At 38.3% G+C, this 13,897-nt stretch overlaps 1 protein-coding gene across 5 annotated transcripts in view; it reads left to right on the top strand.

Annotated features, from left to right (window-relative positions):
- YIPF6 (Yip1 domain family member 6) overlaps positions 1 to 13,897 on the top strand; it is a 45,117-nt gene that overhangs the window by 20,196 nt on the left and 11,024 nt on the right. For all 5 annotated transcript variants that reach the window (XM_073013602.1, XM_073013600.1, XM_073013601.1 and 2 more), the window contains 2 exons: positions 2,567 to 2,692; positions 3,961 to 4,118. In XM_073013602.1, coding sequence (XP_072869703.1) covers positions 2,567 to 2,692; positions 3,961 to 4,118 — 284 coding nt within the window. The remainder of the gene's footprint in view (positions 1 to 2,566; positions 2,693 to 3,960; positions 4,119 to 13,897) is intronic.

Raw genomic sequence — 13,897 nt, 5'->3', positions numbered from 1 at the left:
TAAGTACTTGCATTTTCTTTCTTTGTCCTTTGAGCTAGACTAGACTTTTTTGTGGATTTTCAAAATTGTAGGGGATTTTGATTGAATATTTCATTTAGGACTTGTATGACATGTTGGACATGTTGTACTCCTTAGGTATTTAAGCCTCTAACGTCACTTTCCAAATCAATTAAAAAATGATGAAATTAGGCTCACCTTCCTTAACCAATGACATTTTAGTCTGTTTTAACCATGTCTATTCAACAAATATTTATTTACTTATTTACTCTCTTGTTCCTCCCCATTATTAAACTAAGTGAATTAAGGTTTAAGCACCCTTTGTTTGCAAACGTAATTCTCTGTAATCTTACTAAAAATATGAATGAGAATGAGAATAAATCAGAAGTAGTAGTGAAAAGCAAGATCGTGTTTCAGAGCATTGTACTTTTTCATACACGTTGTATGTAAAGGAAGAGGACAGAGGAAGGAGAGAAAGGTTACACTAGAGAGAGGAATATAACCATTGATAGAGTGGGAAAAAATACTGCCCTGGAATTCAGTTCGGAGTTCGCATTCTGACTCTACTGTCAGCTAGCTATGTGACTTTGGGCTACTAATAACCAATGTTTGTATAATTTTTCCCAGTTTGCAGAAAACTTTGAAATACTTTCTCTTACTTTAGCCACATAGCAAGAATTAAAATTATTTTCTTTTTTTTTTTTTTTTTTTTTTTTTTGACAAATAAGCTCAGGTTCACAAAGGTTGAGGATTTAACCAAGATCACATAATCAGTGGTAGACCTGAGATTCAACCTCAGGTTTCCTCACTATCTACTCTGTACCTCTAGGGTTCATTACACATCTCTTCCCACCTAGTCACTCTGGGTCTCCTCTTCCATATCTGTAAAGGGAGATGATTGAGGGTCCTTTCCAGGCTTAACCCTTTGTGGGTCTAAATTCACTAAGTTTCTTGCTGACTTCTCTAATTTTTTAAATTTAAATTGAGCATATATTAATTTAGGTAATAATGTTGAGTACTATTTTTTATGCTTTTAGTAACTATGTCAAGGGATGCAGCCTAATGCCTTGATGGAGGGGTTTATATTAGATGTCCTGAGCATATATATATATTTTTTTACTTTTGAAAGATTAACCTTATAGATTACGTAGTTTAACCCCACTTAGTTGCAGAGAAAACTGGAGTCCCAGGACATCAAGTGACATATCTAGTGACAGAATTAGGATCAGTATCTGGGTCTCTTGCTTTCCAGGCTAGTTAATATTCTTTCCATCATACCATGCTGAAGCAATAGGGATTCCAGGCAACAAGTGATGAGTGCTGGCCATTCGTTGCATCTGGTTGTCAGGACTTGGAATGGAATATGCATAGCATAGAATACAAAAGCCTGTGCGTACTGCCAAGTAGCATAGCAGGGCAAGAAAGACTTACAGTGTGACTTCTCTATACTGTTTAATAAGAAGAGGTTGTGAGCTTACAATTACTATTTTTCTTGGTAATAACACCAAGTCCAAATATTCAAAACAGTTTACATCTGTAAAATTCTTAGACAAAGAAAGAATAGTTAAGTGGTTGTTCAACTACTCAATTCCAAAGCAAAACCCTTTAGTAATAATCTGTATGTTTTGATTTTTTTAAAAATCAACAACTAAAAAGGTTTATAGACCATTTCCATTTTTGTTTATTATTTTTATTTTGTTTTGAGGCACTCTCACTCGGTTACCTAGGCAGAGTCGGCGGTGTGATTACAGCTCACTGTAGCCTCAACCTCCCAGGCTCAAGTGATTCTCCCAGCTCAGCCTTCCTAGTAGCTACAACTATAGGCATGTACCACCACGGCCAGCTAATTTTTTTATTTTTTGTAGAGACGGGGATTTCGTCATGTTGCCCAGGCTGGTCTCGAATTCCTGGCCTCAAGCGATCTGCCTGCCTTGGCCTCCCAAAGTGCTGAGATTACAGGCTGAGCCACCATACCTGGCCTATTTCCGTTTTTAAATATCTCAACTGAAACCTTAACCCAAGAATTGCAAATTCAGATATGTCTAAAGGCTAGAGTAGTAACCTAAATGCACGTAGTAGTGATATGGTGACTGTAAGCCCTTTGCACTTATGTCAGCTACATTTAATTGTTGCAGTGTTGGAATGCAGGCTCAGTGTTAGAAAGTCTAATCATTTTTTCAAGAAGATCTAGAAATTCATATTCTTATGTGAAATAAAATAATGTCAACTTAAATTCAAAATCATCTTAAATATTATATAAGCCCAAAACCTCATATCTGTGAGGTACATTTGACCCTTCAGTTTATAACCACCGCTTAAAAAAAAAGGTCTTCAGTAATTCAACAAGGTCAAATGGAGCACCCCTTGTAGTCCTGAGGCATTTGGAATTTGCAGTAAGGGAGCCTTGCCAAACACTTGTGTCATTTTCCTTTTAGTACAACCTACATATTACAGATCTTCGGGTGAGGTTATAGCACAGCAATCTGATTCAAAGTTTGAGAACCCATGCCTTAACTGTGTTGCCCTAAGTAAAAGATTAAGCAATTCTTATGCTGTTTCCTTTTCTCAGAATGCTGCAAAGAGACTCTGTAGATAGTGAAAAAGATGGAGGGCCCCAGTTTGCAGAGGTGTTTGTCATTGTCTGGTTTGGTGCAGTTACCATCACCCTCAACTCAAAGCTTCTTGGAGGGAACATGTGAGTATTATTAAAATGCATTGTTTTTCCCCCTTGCCAGGTAGTATATCTTAGATTAAGGAAGACAGGCTAGTTAGATTTTTTTTTTTTTTTTTTTTGAGACAGGGTCTCAGTCTGTCACCCAGGCTGGAGTGCAGTGGTGTGATCATGACTTACTGCAGCCTCTGTCTCCCAGGCTCAGCGTCCCAAGTAGCTGGGATCCTCCTGCCCCAGCATCCTGAGTAGCTGGGACTACAGGCATGTGCTACTATGCCTGGCTAATTAAAAAAAAATTTTTTTTTTTAGAGATGGGGTCCCACTGTATTGCCTAGGCTGGTTTTGAACTCCTGGGTTCAAGTGATCCTCCCACCTTGGCCTCCCAAAATGCTGGGATTACAGGCATGAGTCACCATACCTGGCCTGATATTTTTTTAAAAAGAAAAATCGAACTAAATAAGGGCCAAAGAGAAGTGTTCTTAAAACCACTACTACTGGACAGAGATAACCTTGTTGAGTTAAATTGTCTTAAATTATCTGAGGTCCTTTAATAAGCTTCAGATACCCTCTCCAGGCCCTGAAATCATAGGCAGACTTTTTTGTGTAAGAAGAGTATATACGTTTTGGGGGGCAAGTGGTCCATAGCTTTCAACAAATTCTCAAGTATAATAGGTCTATAAACTAGAAAGGATTAAGAACCACCATCTTAGAGGTTCAGAGAAAGATATCTGTAGGAACTAGAGCAGATCATCTGGTGTTAGATGATTGACTTTTAAGGGATCTGAGAGGAGAGGAGGAAGAGTATAGGGAAAGAAAATTAAAGCATGTACTTAATTTTTTTTTTTTTTTTTTTTGAGATGGAGTCTTGCTCTGTCACCCAGGCTGGAGTGCAGTGGCACGAACTCAGCTCACTGCAACCTCCACCTCCCGGGTTCAAGCGATTTTCCTGCCTCAGCCTCCTGAGTAGCTGGGATTACAGGCACCCGCCACAATGCCCGGCTAATTTTTTTGCATTTTTAGTAGAGATGGGGTTTCACCATGTTGGCCAGGCTGGTCTCAAACTCCTGACCTCAGGTGATCCACCCACCTTGGCCTCCCAAAGTGTTGGTATTATAGGCGTAAGCCACCACACCCAGCCAAAAGCATGTACTTAATAATTAGTGTTAGGATGTAGATGTTATGTACCAAGAAGGAGGAAACAGTCCATTATATAGAGAAATCTATGTAATAAGCTGTGTCATAACACCCATCAGCTGTATTTATGATCTTTATTAATGTATTTTGTTTTTAAGATCTTTTTTTCAGAGCCTCTGTGTACTGGGTTACTGTATACTTCCCTTGACAGTAGCAATGCTGATTTGCCGGCTGGTACTTTTGGCTGATCCAGGACCTGTAAACTTCATGGTTCGGCTTTTTGTGGTGATTGTGATGTTTGCCTGGTCTATAGTTGGTAAGTATATACTTATTTCCACAATAACAGAACAAACAAAAACATGATTTAAAGATGAAGACCAGATGAGGAGCAGTATAAGTCCAAAGTTAGATGTGAGTAATACGATTCTTGACAGTATTATCCATAGAACCCTCTTTCCTGAGTAGGCAACGATGGGGCTGCTGTCTATCTTATCTGAGTTGGATATCTGGACTTATAAGGTATGGAGAGTCACATCTTTTTTCTTTCTTAAAAAAAAAAAAAAGGTTGGGAGAGTGGATTACACTACATTTAGCCCAGTCCTGGTATATAAAAGGCATTAGGTGACTTGTGAAATGACTGGGATCTTTTCCTGACAAAGTAATTAAAATAAAAATAATAGCATTTATGGATTGCTTATCAAAGGCCAGGCACCGTTTAAGAAATACTATTATTAGTCCCATCTTATAGATGAAGAACAGTTACAGAGAAGTTCGGCAGCTTGCCCTAGGTTGCATTACTAGTGAGTAAGAGTCAAATTGCAAACCAGGCAGTCATGAACCTTTAAGAACTGTACTATACTGCCTTTCAGTGTAGATTGTAAGCATCATTATATAGCACTTTTCTGCTTCAGTAGAACATTTTGCTAAAGACTAGGAAGGGCCTATAGCAATGATAATGAATGCTATGTGCTCATTGTTTTTACATTCCTAAAGTTCTCTTAAGATTCCAGCTTAAATTTAGAAGTGTTCACTAGCTTCTGCTTTAATGGATAGACAGACTGCTTAATATTTTTAAGTGTAGTAACATCTCATTGCTCTGGAACATGGTTGAAAGCTAACAAGTAATCCAACAAAGGTCTGAGAGAGCCAGAATTGATATTCCAAAGACTGTATATTAAGCTTGGGTGCTTTTCCCATGGGGACAGGCCCTCATTCTCTCACTGAGAATCTCATAATTACCATACATGTAATTATACTTACTTAGTTATCCAGTATCCAGGCTCACAGGTGATCACGAAGTAGAATCATAGGAGAGAGCAACTTTAATTCAGCAAACATTAGTCACAAACTATGTGTCAGGCATAATTTTAGGCATGGTCTTTGTCCTTGGAGTTCAAAATCTAACAGAGCAGCCCGACATGAAAGCACTTAAAGGCAATAGGTGTTCTAGGTGGGAGATGGAGATTTATACATGGGAACATGATTATTCAGGAAAGATTTCCCAGAGGTGTGATGGTGATGATGATGATTAGTATTTGAGACGGAGTCTCACTCTGTCGCCCAGGCTGGAGTGCAGTGGCACTATCTCGGCTCACTGTAACCTCCACCTCCTGGGTTCAAGCAGTTCTCCTGCCTCAGCCTCCCGAGTAGCTGGGATTACAGCTGTGTGCCACCACACCTGATTAATTTTTGTGTTTTTAGTAGAGATGGGGTTTCACCATGTTGGCCAGGCTGTTCTCAAACTCCCGACTTCAGGTGATCCACCCGCCTTGGCCTCTCAAAGTACTGGGATTATAGACATGAGCCACCGTACCCGGCTGATTATTTTCATTTATTTATTTGGCTAATATATATATATATATGTTTTTATATTATTATTATACTTTAAGTTCTGGGACACATGTGCAGAACATGCAGGTTTTTTACATAGGTATACATGTGCCATGGTGGTTTGCTGCACCCATCAACCCATCATCTACATTTGGTATTTCTCCTAATGCTACCCCTCCTCTAGCCCCCCAACCCCCGACAGGCCCTGGTGTGTGACGTACCTCTCCCTGTGTCTATGTGTTCTCATTGTTCAACCCCCACTTATGAATGAGAACATGTGGTGTTTGGTTTTCTGTTCATGTGGTAGTTGGCTGAGAATGATAGTTTCCAGCTTCATACATGTCCCTGCAAAGGACATGAACTTATCCTTTTATATGGGTGCATAGTATTCCATGGTGTACATGTGCCATATTTTCTTTATCCAGTCTATCATTCATGGGCATTTGGGTTGGTTCCAAGTCTTTGCTATTGTGAACAGTACAGCAATAAACGTAGGTGTGCATGTGTCTGTATAGTATCACCCAGTAATGGGATTACTGGGTCAAATGGTATTTCTGGTTCTAGATCCTTGAGGAATCGCCACACTGTCTTCCACAATGCTTGAACTAATTTACAGTCCCACTAACAGTGGAAAAATGTTCCTATTTCTTCACATCCTCTCCAGCATCTGTTGTTTCCTGAGTTTTTAATGATTGCCATCCTAACTGGCGTGAGATGGTATCTCATTGTGGTTTTGATTTGCATTTCTCTGATGACCAGTGATGATGAGCTTTCATGTTTGTTGACCACATAAATGTCTTCTTTTGAGAAGTATCTGTTCATGTCCTTTGCCCACTTTTTGATGGGGTTGTTTGATTTTTGTCTTGTAAATTTGTTTAAGTTCTTTGTAGGTTCTGGATATTAGCCCTTTGTCAGATGGGTAGATTGCAAAAATTTTCTCCCATTCTGTAGGTTGCCTGTTCACTCTCATAATAGTTTCTTTTGCTGTGCAGAAGCTCTTTAGTTTAATTAGATCCCATTTGTCAATTTTGGCTTTTGTTGCCGTTGCTTTTGGTGTTTTAGACATGAAGTCTTTGCCTATGCTTGTGTCCTGAATGGTACTATCTAGGTTTTCTTGTAGGGTTTTTATGGTTTTAGGTTTTACATTTAAGTCTTTTATCCATCTTGAGTTAATTTTTGTATAAGGTATAAGGAAAGGGTCCAGTTTCAGTTTTCTGCATATGGCTAGCCAGTTTTTCCAGCACCATTTATTAAATAGGGAATCCTTTCCCCATTGCTTGTTTTTATCAGGCTTGTCAAAGATCAGATGGTTTTGGATGGGCGGCATTATTTCTGATGTCTCTGTTCCATTGGTGTATATATCTGTTTTGGTACCAGTACTGTGCTGTTTTGGTTAGTACAGCCTTGTAGTATAGTTGGAGGTCAGATAGAGTGATGCCTCCAGCTTTGTTCTTTTTGCTTAGGATCGTCTTGGCTATATGGGCGCTTTTTTGGTTCCATATGAAATTTAAAGTAGTTTTTTCTACTTCTATGAAGAAAGTCAATGGTAGCTTGACAGGGATAGGATTGAAACTGTAAACTACTTTGGGCAGTATGGACATTTTCATGATATTGATTATTCCTATCCATGAACAAGGAAAGCTTTTCCATTTGTTTGTGTTCTGTCTTATTTCCTTGAGCAGTAGTTTGTAGTTCTCCTTAAAGAGGTCCTTCATATCCCTTGTAAGTTGTATTCCTAGGTATTTTATTCTCTTTGTAGCAATCGTGAATGGGAATTCACTCATGATTTGGCTCTCTGTTTGTCTATGATTGGTATATAGGAAGGCTTGTAATTTTTTCACATTGATTTTGTATCCTGAGACTTTGCTGAAGTTGCTTATCAGCTTAAGGAGATTATGGGCTGAGACGATGGGGTTTTCTAAATATACAATCATGTCATCTGCAAACAGAGACAATTTGACTTCCTCATTTCCTAATTGAATACCCTTTATTTCTTTCTCTTGCCTGATCGCCCTGGCCAGAACTTCCAACGCTACATTGAATAGGAGTGGTGAGAGAGGGCATCCTTGTCTTGTGCTGGTTTTCAAAAGGAATGCTTCCAGCTTTTGCCCATTCAGTATGATATTGGCTATGGGTTTGTCATAAATAGCTCTTATTATTTTGAGATACGTTCCATCAATACCTAGTTTATTGAGAGTTTTTAGCATGAAGGGGTGTTGAATTTTATCAAAGGCCTTTTCTGCATCTATTGAGATAATCATGTGGTTTTTGTCATTGATTCTGTTTATATGATGAATTACGTTTATTGATTTGCGTATGTTGAACCAGCCTTGCATCCCAGGAATTAAGCCGGGTTGATCTTGGTGGATAAGATTTTTGATGTGCTGCAGGATTTGGTTTGCAAGTATTTTATTGAGGATTTTCACATCGATGTTCATCAAGGATATTGGCCTGAAATTTTCTTTTTTTGTTGTGTCTCTGCCAGGTTTTGGTATCAGGGTGATGCTGGCCTCATAAAATGAGTTAGGGAGGAGTCCCTCTTCTTCTATTGTTTGGAATAGTTTCAGAAGGAATGGTACCAGCTCCTCTTTGTACCTCTGGTAGAATTTAGCTGTGAATCTGTCTGGTCCTGGGCTTTTATTGGTTGGTAGGCTATTAATTACTGCCTCAACTTCAAAACTTGTTATTGGTCTATTCAGGGATTTGATGTCTTCCTGGTTTAGTCTTGGGAGGGAGGATGTGTCCAGGAATTTATCCATTTCTTCTAGATTTTCTAGTTTATTTGTGTAGAGGTGTTTATAGTATTCTCTGATGGTAGTTTGTATTTCTGTGGGGTTAGTGTTATCTCCCATTTATCAGTTTTTATTGTGTCTATTTGATTCTTCTCTCTTTTCTTCTTTATTAGTCTGGCTAGTGGTCTATTTTGTTAATCTTTCCAAAAAAACAGTTCCTGTATTCACTGATTTTTTTGAAGGGTTTTTCATGTCTCTATCTTCTTCAGTTCTGCTCTGATCTTAGTTATTTCTTGTCTTCTGCTAGTTTTTGAATGTGTTTGCTCTTGCTTCTCTAGTTCTTTTAATTGTGGTGTTAGGGTGTCAGTTTTAGATCTTTCTCGCTTTGTCCTATGGGCATTTAGTGCTATAAAGTTCCCTCTAAACACTGCTTTAGCTGTGTCCCAGAGATTCTGGTATGTTGTGTCTTTATTCTCATTAATTTCAAATAACTTGTTTATTTCTGCCTTAACTTCGTTGTTTACCCAGTAGTCATTCAAGAGCAGGTCATTCAATTTCCATGTAGTTGTGTGGTTTTGAGTGAGTTTCTTAATCCTGAGTTCTAATTTGATTGCACTGTGGTCCGAGAGACTATGATTTCCATTCTTTTCATTCTGTTGTTATGATTTCCATTCTTTTGCATTTGTTGAGTATTTTAATTCCAATTATGTGGTCAATTTTAGAATAAGTGTGATGTGGTGCTGAGAAAAATGTATATTCTGTTTGGGGTGGAGAGATTGTTGATTTGGGGTGCATATTGGGTTGGTTTGGGGTGTGTATTGTTGATTTGGGGTAGAGATTCTGTTGATTTGGGATAGATGCATGTTAGGTCCATTTGGTCCAGAGCTGAGTTCAAGTCCTGAATATCCTTGTTAATTTTCTGTCTTGTTGATCTGTCTAATATTGACAGTGTGTTGTTAAAGTCTCCCACTATTATTATGTGGGAGTATAAGTCTCTTTGTAGGTCTGTTTTTTGTTTTTTTGGTTTTTTTTTTTTTTTTTTTGGTTTTTAATGTTAATTTTATTTATTTTTGTTTGTTTTGTTTTTTATTGTACTTTAAGTTCTAGGGTACATAGGGTACATATGCACAACGTGCAAGTTTGTTACATATGTATACATGTGCCATGTTGGTGTGCTGCATCCATTAACTCATCATTTACGTTAGGTATATCTCCTAATGCTATCCCTCCCCCCTCCCCCCACCACACAACAGGCTCCAGTGTATGATGTTCCCCTTCCTGTGTCCAAGTGTTCTCATTGTTCAATTCCCACCTATGAGTGAGAACATGTGGTGTTTGGTTTTTTTGTCCTTGTGATAGTTTGCTGAGAATGATGGTTTCCAGCTTCATCCATGTCCCTACAAAGGGACTTTTGTAGGGCTCACCCTTTTTTATGGCTGCAAAGTATTCCATGGTGTATATGTGCCACATTTTCTTCATCCAGTCTATCATTGATGGACATTTGGGTTGGTTCCAAGTCTTGGCTATTGTGAATAGTGCCACAATAAACATACGTGTACATGTGTCTTTATAGCAGCATGATTTATAATCCTTTGGGTATATACCCAGTAATGGGATGGCTAGGTCAAATGGTATTTCTAGTTCTAGATCCTGGAGGGATCGCCACACTGTCTTCCACAATGGTTGAACTAGTTTGCAGTCCCACCAACAGTGTAAAAGTGTTCCTATTTCTCCACATCCTCTCCAGCATCTGTTGTTTCCTGACTTTTTAATGATTGCCATTCTAATTGGTGTGAGATGGTATCTCATTATGGTTTTCATTTGCATTTCTCTGATGGCCAGTGATGATGAGCAGTTTTTCAAGTGTCTCTTGGCTGCAAAATGTCTTATTTTGAGAAGTGTCTGTTCATATCGTTAGCCCACTTTTTGATGGGGTGTTTTTTCCTCGTAAATTTGTTTGAGTTCTTTGTGGATTCTGGATATTAGCCCTTTGTCAGATGAGTAGATTGCAAACATTTTCTCCCATTCTGTAGGTTGCCTGCTCACTGTGATGGTAGTTTCTTTTGCTGTGCAGAAGCTCTTTAGTTTAATTAGATCCCATTTGTCAATTTTGGCTTTTGTTGCCATTGCTTTTGGTGTTTTAGACATGAAGTCCTTACCCATGCCTATGTCCTGAATGGTATTGTCTAGGTTTTCTTCTAGGGTTTTTATGGTTTTAGGTCTAACATTTAAGTCGTTAATCCATCTTGAATTAATTTTTGTATAAGGTATGAGGAAGGGATCCAGTTTCAGCTTTCTCCATATGGCTAGCCAGTTTTCCCAGCACCCTTTATTAAATAGGGAATCCTTTCCCCATTTCTTGTTTTTGTCAGGTTTGTCAAAGATCAGATGGTTGGAGATGTGTGGTATTATTTCCGAGGGCTCTGTTCTGTGCCATTGGTCTATAGCTCTGTTTTGGTACCAGTACCATGCTGTTTTGTTTACTGTAGCATTGTAGTATAGTTTGAAGTCAGGTCGTGTGATGCCTCCAGCTTTGTTCTTTTGGCTTAGGATTGTCTTGGCAATGCGGGCTCTTTTTTGGTTCCATATGAACTTTAGAGTGTTCTTTTCCAATTCTGTGAAGAAAATCATTGGTAGCTTGATGGGGATGGCATTGAATCTCTAAATTACCTTGGGCAGTATGGCCATTTTCACGATATTGATTCTTCCTATCCATGAGCATGGAATGTTCTTCTATTTGTTTGTGTCCTCTTTCATTTCGTTGAGCAGTGGTTTGTAGTTCTCCTTGAAGAGATTCTTAACATCCCTTGTAAGTTGGATTCCTAGGTATTTTATTCTCTTTGTGAGCAGTTGTGAATGGGAGTTCACTCATGATTTGGCTCTCTGTTTGTCTGTTATTGGTGTATAGGAATGCTTGTGATTTTTGCACATTGATTTTGTATCCTGAGATTTTGCTGAAGTTGCTTATCAGCTTAAGGAGATTTTTGACTGAGACAATGGGGTTTTCTAAATATACAATCATGTCATCTGCAAACAGGGACAATTTGACTTCCTCTTTTCCTAATTGAATACCCTATATTTCTTTCTCCTGCCTGACTGCCCTTGTCAGACCTTCCAACACTATGTTGAATAGGAATGGTGAGAGAGGGCATCCTTGTCTTGTGCCAGTTTTCAAAGCGAATGCTTCCAGTTTTTGGCCATTCAGTATGATATTGACTGTGGATTTGTCATAAATAGCTCTTATTATTTTGAGATATGTTCCATCAATACCTAGTTTATTGAGAGTTTTTAGCATGAAGGGCTGTTGCATTTTGTTGAAGGCCTTTTCTGCATCTATTGAGATAATCATGTGGTTTTTGTCTTTGGTTCTGTTTATATGCTGGATTGTGTATATTGATTTGCATATGTTGAACCAGCCTTGCATCCCAGAGATGAAGCCTACTTGATCATGATAGATAAACTTTTTGATGTGCTGCTGGATTTGGTTTGCCAATATTTTATTGAGGATTTTTGCATCTATGTTCATCAGGGATATTGGTCTAAAATTCTCTTTTTTTGTTGTCTCTCTTCCAGGCTTTGGTATCAGGATGATGCTGGCCTCATAAAATGAGTTAGGGAGGGTTCCCTCTTTTTCTGTTGATTGGAATAGTTTCAAAAGGAATGGTACCAGCTCCTCCTTGTACCTCTGGTAGAATTCGGCTGTAAATCCATCTGGTCCTGGTCTTTTTTGGTTGGTAGGTTACTAATTATTGCCTCAATTTCAGAACCTGTTATTGGTCTATTCAGGGATTCAACTTCTTCCTGGTTTAGTCTTGGGAGGGAGGATGTATCCAGGAATTTATCCATTTTTTCTAGATTTTCTAGTTTATTTGTGTAGAGGTGTTTATAGTATTCTCTGATGGTAGTTTGTATTTCCGTGGGGTCGGTGGTGATATCCCCTTTATCATTTTTTATTGTGTCTATTTGATTCTTCTCTCTTTTCTTCTTTATTAGTCTTGCTATCAGTCTATCAATTCTGTTGATCTTTTCAAAAAACCAGCTCCTGGATTCATTGATTTTTTGAAGATTTTTTTTGTGTCTGTGTCTCCTTCAGTTCTGCTCTGATCTTAGTTATTTCTTGCCTTCTGCTAGTTTTTGAATGTGTTTGCTCTTGCTTCTCTAGTTCTTTTAATTGTGATGTTAGGGTGTCAATTTTAGATATTTCCTGCTTTCTCTTGTGGGCATTTAGTGCTATAAATTTCCCTCTACACACTGCTTTAAATGTGTCTCAGAGATTCTGGTATGTTGTGTCTTTGTTCTCATTGGTTTCAAAGAACATCTTTATTTCTGCCTTCATTTTGTTATGTACCCAGTAGTCATTCAGGAGCAGGTTTTTCAGTTTCCAAGTAGTTGATCGGTTTTGAGTGAGTTTCTTAATTGAGTTCTAGTTTGATTGCACTGTGGTCTGAGAGACAGTTTGTTATAATTTCTGTTCTTTTACATTTGCTGAGGAGTGCTTTACTTCCAACTATGTGGTCAATTTTGGAATAAGTGTGATGTGGTGCTGAGAAGAATGTATATTCTGTTGATTTGGGGTGGAGAGTTCTGTAGATGTCTATTAGGTCCGCTTGGTGCAGAGCTGAGTTCAATTCCTGGATATCCTTGTTTACTTTCTGTCTCATTGATCTGTCTAATGTTGACAGTGGGATGTTAAAGTCTCCCGTTATTATTGTGTGGTGTCTAAGTCTCTTTGTAGGTCTCTAAGGAGTTGCATTATTAATCTGGGTGCTCCTGTATTGGGTGCATATATATTTAGCATAGTTAGCTCTTCTTGTTGAATTGATCCCTTTACCATTATGTAATGGCCTTCTTTGTTTCTTTTGATCTTTGTTGGTTTAAAGTCTGTTTTATCAGAGACTAGGATTGCAACCCCTGCCTTTTTTTTTTTTTTTTTTTTTTTTGCTTTCCATTTGTTTGATAAATATTCCTCCATCGCTTTATTTTGAGCCTATATGTGTCTTTGCCTGTGATATGGGTCTCCTGAATACAGCACACGGATGGGTCTTGACTCTATCCAATTTGCCAGTCTGTGTCTTTTAATTGGGGCATTTAGCCCATTTACATTTAAGGTTAATATTGTTATATGTGAATTTGATCCTGTCATTATGATGCTACCTGGTTATTTTGCCCATTAGTTGATGCCGTTTCTTCATAGTGTCAATAGTCTTTACAATTTGATATGTTTTTGCGGTGACTGATACCAATTTTTCCTTTCCATGTTTAGTGCTTCCTTTAGGAGCTCTTGTAAGGCAGGCCTGGTGGTGGCAAAATCTCTCAGAATTTGCTTGTCTGTAAAGGATTTTATTTGTCCTTCACTTATGAAGCTTAGTTTTGCTGGATATGAAATTCTGGGTTGAAAATTCTTTTCTTTAAGAATATTGAATATTGGCCCCCACTTTCTTCTTATAGGGCTTCTGCTGAAAGATCTGCTGTTAGTCTGATGGACTTCCCTTTGTGAGTAACCTGACTTTTCTCTCTGGCTGCCCTTAACATT

Source organism: Chlorocebus sabaeus, chromosome X (genome assembly GCF_047675955.1).
Source record: "Chlorocebus sabaeus isolate Y175 chromosome X, mChlSab1.0.hap1, whole genome shotgun sequence".
NCBI classification, from domain to species: Eukaryota; Metazoa; Chordata; class Mammalia; order Primates; family Cercopithecidae; genus Chlorocebus; species Chlorocebus sabaeus.
This window is presented reverse-complemented; position numbering and strand designations above follow the sequence as displayed.